Genomic DNA, 6,348 nt, shown 5'->3' with positions numbered 1-6,348 from the left:
GAATGAAATCATTGTAGATCTAAATCAGGAAATAATCTTCATAGTTTAAGTCATGAGCTATAGTTTCCTTTTCTGAAAGCGTATGAAATTCCACAACCAGAATGATTGGAGGGGGGAAAAGGGGCTGATGATTTTGGTGCTGCATGTTTGCAAGCTGTTGTGTCTGTGTGCAAGCCTGATGGAAGTTCACCTCAGTCCTTCTCACTGGGCAAAACCTCTACTAGTGACTTAAAGTGAGCCTAGGTAATGGACAGAAAGCTTTCTGGTAACTGGTGCATGCAAACACAAACCAAAGGCTACAAATAGGTAAAGACTACATGGCACTTGAGTGTTCTTGTCCATCGCAGTAAGAGGACAAAAGCTTTTCTTCTCCGAGGGCCTGCCTACAGAGCATTACAGTAGATGGCCTCCTCGTACCAGCTCTCCAGTGCAGTGCAGAGAGCTATGGATTTTCTGTCGGGAGTCGCTGGCTGGGACGAGCTTTTAATAAGTCATGCCAACCGGCGAGCCATAGAGGATGCATTATGGTGCAGTTATGCCGTTATTATGATGGGAGCGCATCATGTTGCCCATCACTTATCGCTGAATTTCAGCTGCTCCCAGCGCTGAGCCACAATTTAAAGTAGACAGTATGGGAACTCACCACTAGAGAGGATCTTGGCCGGCAGTGTCATATTTCCAGTGTGAAGTGTGCTCCTCCAGTGATCCACTTGCATGTAAAACTAACACTGCTTTGAGCCACGGTTCATCAGGCTTCCTGGGGATAACCACAGCCTGATCTGCTCACAGCTGCAAGTGGTTGATTTCACTTGCTAATGAGCCAGCTACCTATCTTGCAGCCATTCATCAAAGTCTGCCCAGCAAGTTGACTGTGTAAAGTGGACCCTGTCATCACAGTAGATTAAAAGTTTAAGCATACTTTCAATGCTTTTTGGGATTGGGGTAAACACTTCCTGAATAATGTCATTAGACATTTCCAAGGAATTTTCATCTGATGCCCCCACCAGCATCAGATTACAGTCAGCACTAAACTGTTCTCGTGTCCTGTTAGTAATTAAGCAAACACCATTACCTGGAGTGCAATCTATGCTTCCCCTTGCATGCCCCCTGCTGACAGTGCATTACTGCAACCCCCTTTGGTTTCTAAAAGAGAAATTAACAACTACCAGTAATTGGTTTGGTTATTGTAGCAAGTTTATTGGACATCAATGTTACATGGCCTGAAAGATGCATGTACTCAGACTGAGGCATGAAGCCCAGCTGAAGTGTCTCACTGAAACCCGTTTGTGACTGTGTTGGATTAGAGTAGAAAAATCTGCTCAAGAAATACTGAGCAAGACAAAAACAAAAACAGCACGCATAAAAAAAAACACTGCTTAAGAACACTGGACGCAATCGGGAGTGAAAAGGAACGAATTTGAGTAGTACACAGCAAAATCTCCAGTGTTAAATTAACACTGGAGAGTGTCTATATGGGTCCACACCTCTGAGTGTTAAATACAACACTGTTGAGTGTTAAATTAACACTGGAGAGTGTCTATATGTTTAAAAGTAACCTAATTCATTTTGAAGATTAACAAAGACTAACACTGAGCAGTGCTGATTTTCTAACACTGGAAAATAACTCAAAATGTTAGAAATATTCCAGTGTTAGAAAATCAGCACTGCTCAGTGTTAGTCTTTGTTAATCTGCAAAACTGACTAGGTTACTTTTAAGCATATAACACTGTCAAAAGTGTTAATTTAACACTCAACAGTGTTGTATTTAACACTCAGAGGTGTGGACCCATATAGACACTATCAACATGTATTTACATCTATGTTTTTTCTCATGCTAGTAGCATTTTTACTAGATTACATTACAGTGTACAGGGGTTCCCATTATTTGGTCCAACCACTGTATTTGCATGAATCCAATACACCTTTTAGTGTCTTCAGCTCCCAGGGTATCCCCCTCAAAAAGCTTTTTTGTTTGTTTATAAAGCCTTCTGAGTAACTGGAAATCTATGACGATATTTACATCTGGGTGATGAACAGTCACTACATGATCTAGTCAAAAATGGTAAAAACTCAGAAAAGGAACTAAATCCCATTTGGAAGCATCAGTTTGCAGCACCAGCTGCAGCTTCATCCTTCTGCCCTTCCTCTGATTCTTGCGCCGTCTTTTTGAAGAACCGTTCAGCTCGTAGCTCCTCAAAGCAGAACTCAGCAGCACCATTTAGCAGCAGCTCTTTACAGTACATGCTCTGCTCCTGTTGTTTTCCCGATTCTGCCTCCTTCTGCTGCTGCTGATGGTCCTGCAGCCTTTTGAGAGGAGTCTCATCTCTGCCCGGCTTACGCGCTGACAAAACTGTGTTAACTGCTGGGTTGATCTTACATGGAGTCCTGAGGGAGGGACAGAACAATCCACTTACATTCAGCTTAGGAAGACACTAATCAACATGTGATGTGAATATAATATTTAGCAGATAAAGCAATGACATAAAATGTCAGATAAAAACTGGACCTTTTTCTGAGATATGCTACTAAAAATGTGAAGAATACTGGAAATACTTTTCCCCTCAACTGCAAGTATGGTAGTCTATTCATGTCTGTAGGTGCAATCAGCCTCCAGAAAACTGCACCCAGACTGAACAAGCTAATGATTTGATAACTGAGATGACGGAGGATTTTTTTAAAAATTCATTTATTTGGGCTTTTCAATTAAATGTGCGTATACAGCCACAGATCTTGGTACTCAGGCATTTCTGTTGAACCTTTAATGCTCCTGCCTGTTGTCTCTTTGTCTGTTCCCCCCTGGTCAAAATAATGAGTAAAATTAAAAATGAATGAATAAAAAAATGAAGGTTTTTATAGTAACTCACATTGTAGGAGGCTGATCCGACTCCTCCACAAACGGTTGGAAAGTGAGTTTGGGAGGCGGTGGCGCCATAACAGTATGTCCAAATTTGGACTTTTGGGGCATCTATGACGACATAAAAAGAAAGTTATGAATCAACTTTGCATAATGGCTTTCAACACACACAACAATGAGCCTGTTCTCCCATACCTTCACATCACACCATCGCTCAGGCTTCTGCTCATTCTCCTTCGCCCTAGATGTGGGAGGAGCCACCCAAGCTTCCAATCTAGGCTCCGATGGGCCTGCGCTCTGAGCCTTATTCTCGTCAAAGATGACCAACCGACTGTTACTGCCAAGAACAGGGGCGCCTTGTGACTTCAGGCCACCGGGAATACCTGAATACAAACTCATTATGTTTTTCCCAGTCTTAAAGTACTGTTATCATCAATTTAGTATTTTGAAACACATTTTATTTGTATATTCATGTGCTTACTTCTGATTCCGGCCCCTGTTCTGTTGATGGGGGCGACAGCCTTTTTCTTCCCTCTGTGTTTCAGATCAGCTAGAGAAACTCTCTCGAGTTGCTTAGGCTCATCATCACTGTCTTCCTCCTCCACATTCATCATCACCTGCCGGGAAACGCGTGCCTGCAGTGCCCTGCGAATATAAATACAGAAAAATGTGATCACTGTAACAACATAACAGAGATGTTCACTTATCAGAAACTATACTGGATGCCTCCATACTTGTGAAACTGCAGGAGTTTATCATGTGGGTCAGCACTCTTTCTGAACCCCTCTTGGTAGACCAAGTCTGCTTTGCGGAAATTGCCCTGATCCTCATACTCCTCTGACCAAGCAATGTAGAGGGAAGCTTGTGTTACTCCAATTCCCTGTGCTTGCATGTATCTGTAAATTTCCAAAGGCTCTTGGCAGTTCTTCGCCTGGTGACATGTAATGAAAAGTTATAAATGCAGCATTAGTTTGTCAAAGTAACAGAAATAGTCAGAGGTTATGCTTTTGCACTCACAAATTTGATCCAGAGGTCAACATAGCGGGGGTCATTGTGATAATGTTTCTCCTCTGTAAATCTGGTCACGACCCGTTCCAGCAGTGTGGTGAGGTTGCTCTCTTTTCCACCCTGGGGGAAGGTTTGTTCTGTCCACTTAATATACCTGGAAAAATAAAACCGTGTTAGGATTACAGGGAAATTTAAGAGCAATGTTTATGAGCACACTTGGCTATTGACATATTTCCCTTACCGATCCCAAACACTAAGTGGATCATCGCCCTCGTATGTGCGCAACTCGGACTCAAATGCCCTGCAGAAATAAATATACACAAGGTCTTTTTTCATCATATAAAAAAATGCATGGACAAAATGTACAACAGAAATCTCTGTCACCTAATTTAAGTTTAAAATAGCCATCCATACTGTCGCTGCTGGTTGATTGCAGAGGTGGGTCCATCTTGTTGTTGACTCAGCGCCTGATGTAAGGCCGATATGGCTCTTCCCCGCCTCAAAGGCTGGATGTTTTCTTTGCTGAGCTCCCATTCCACATCTCCTCCTTCTGCCATTTCTGAGACAGAAACTAGATACATACAGCAGGAGAATTAATTACTTGATATTTATCCCCGGCTGAATTTGTAATTAAAAATTAACCAGAACCCCAGAAAAAAAAAAAGCTGCATGACAGTTTTAAATGGATTTGTTATTTGTTATTGAGTGAAATAAGTACTTGATCCCCTACAAACAGCCAGAAATCTGGCTCCCACTGATTGGCAAATTAAAAAAAAAAATCAATCAATTACAGATACCCTTATCTCAACTTGTTATGTGTATAAAGCACACGTGCCCACAGAATCAGTCCTGGATCAAAACCATTATTTCGCCCTCTGTATACACATTTAATTCAGTTGCTTGGAGTTTTTAAGTTGTCCTATTTTTACATTTCTGATCTGTAATCTAACTTCAATAAGAAATCACCTTATAGGCAAATCAATAGAACAATAAAAATTAAACGTAACCCTTTAATGCCTCATATTTGACACAAGAATTTTTGAGACTACTACATCATCAGTGTGTCCCCCCCACAAACAAACAAAACGGCCCAGAGATGTGAAATTTATATTCTAGATTGTTGGTCAGAAAGACACCATACTGTCACAAAATGAATAACGGAATCATTTTGAAGTTGTATAATGGTTTTAAAGGAAGATTTTCTGAGGTGACCTTCATAGTTTTATCTATGCTTTAAAAATTTACCACAATCCTGTTGTTTCTCATTTTTACCCAAGTTTGACTGGATAAGTCTTGACTCAGATCATAACTTGAGGGCTGTGCTGGGTGTGCCACTACATCATCCTTTTTATAACTCAAAAATGTTGCTAGAATGCAACCTTTTATCTTGGTGACCCTGACAAACCAATTCTATATACATAGCAGGCAGGACTACTTTAAGGCTCTGCTATCTAATCTACCTAAAATCTACTTGAGTTGATTCAGATCTCTGCTGCCAGACTTCTTACTACGACCAAAAGGAGAGAGTACATCACACCTGTTGACTTTAAAATCCTTTTATTTAAATCCTCTAGCTGTTGCAAAATGCAAGACAAAACCTCTGGGGAGGTAGCTTTTTCAGTGTTATGCTTCAAGCTGCTGGAACAGCCTGCCAGAGGACCTGGCTGTGTTGAAATCTTTAAACTTAACAGCCCCCTCCAAAGCCTGAGTGTGACTGAATATTCTTTACAGACAGCACTTGTTTTAATTTCATATAACTTCTTTGCTTTAAGTAATATGTAGTTTCATTCAGTTTTTATTTTATTTTTCACTGGTCAAGTCTGTTACTTTTTATTTCATTTGATGCACTTTTGTTGTAGTTGTATTTAATTTTAAATAACTTTTTTGATGTTCTGACTTTGTTATACACTAACGTGAAATGTGATATACACAAAGCTTATTATCTCTGTATAGCCAAAAGTAATCTATTACTGTACTGACACTGTCATTATAATTGTTTATTTCGGGCTTAATTAGTTCTTTTGTGTGAGAACTAAATAGCATGATGTCCAGGAGGCATACTGAACAAGTTTCAGGACAACATGAACTAACGATGCACTTCAACAACAACACATTTTAAATAATTATGTGGTAAACTTCCATCGTATTACAAACCGTGTGACACGTACACAAAATAATGTTTAGCTATCAACACTCTCCCTGCGTTCCTGTTAACGTTAGGAAGTGCATGTGTTTGGAGCTAACACACTAGCTAGCGAACGATAGCTTTAGTCTGACCAACTTTAGCGTTTTTTCCATCGACGACAAATTTACATAACTGAATTAAAATAGACTTTCTGCAAAATGTGCGTGTTCTATACCGCTTCCGAGCCTCCTTTATTTCTTTTCTAGGTGACAGCTCGAACTCCAACGTTGTCGCAGTAAAGCTGTTGAACGGTTGTGTCTGTATTTTGAACAAGAGCCGCCAGAGATTTAGCAGGACTCTG

The 6,348-nt window shown here is 40.5% G+C and overlaps 1 protein-coding gene across 1 annotated transcript; it reads right to left on the bottom strand.

Annotated features, from left to right (window-relative positions):
- Positions 1 to 1,701: 1,701 nt before the first annotated feature.
- Positions 1,702 to 6,342, bottom strand: bub1bb (BUB1 mitotic checkpoint serine/threonine kinase Bb). Its single transcript, XM_004540808.4, has 9 exons — positions 6,223 to 6,342; positions 4,277 to 4,433; positions 4,104 to 4,163; positions 3,872 to 4,016; positions 3,589 to 3,785; positions 3,336 to 3,499; positions 3,050 to 3,237; positions 2,865 to 2,965; positions 1,702 to 2,385 (listed from the first exon to the last, which is right to left on the bottom strand). The coding sequence occupies exons 2-9, from the start codon at positions 4,417 to 4,419 to the stop codon at positions 2,103 to 2,105; spliced, it is 1,281 nt and encodes a 426-aa protein (XP_004540865.1). The 5' UTR covers positions 4,420 to 4,433; positions 6,223 to 6,342; the 3' UTR covers positions 1,702 to 2,102.
- Positions 6,343 to 6,348: the final 6 nt, after the last annotated feature.

This window comes from Maylandia zebra, linkage group LG19 (genome assembly GCF_041146795.1).
Source record: "Maylandia zebra isolate NMK-2024a linkage group LG19, Mzebra_GT3a, whole genome shotgun sequence".
Classification (NCBI taxonomy): domain Eukaryota; kingdom Metazoa; phylum Chordata; class Actinopteri; order Cichliformes; family Cichlidae; genus Maylandia; species Maylandia zebra.
The sequence above is the reverse complement of the archived record's forward strand: the minus strand, read 5'-3'. Positions and strand labels throughout refer to the sequence as shown.

Bases quoted from the DNA above. Each gene is read 5' to 3' on its own strand.
- bub1bb (XM_004540808.4), bottom strand. From the start codon at position 4,419: ATGGCAGAAGGAGGAGATGTGGAATGGGAGCTCAGCAAAGAAAACATC. The intron at 4,017-4,103 runs GTAAGGGAAATA...TTATTTTTCCAG, and splicing joins CCACTTAGTGTTTGGGATCG to GTATATTAAGTGGACAGAAC. The intron at 2,966-3,049 runs GTATGGGAGAAC...ATGTCGTCATAG, and splicing joins AGCGATGGTGTGATGTGAAG to ATGCCCCAAAAGTCCAAATT.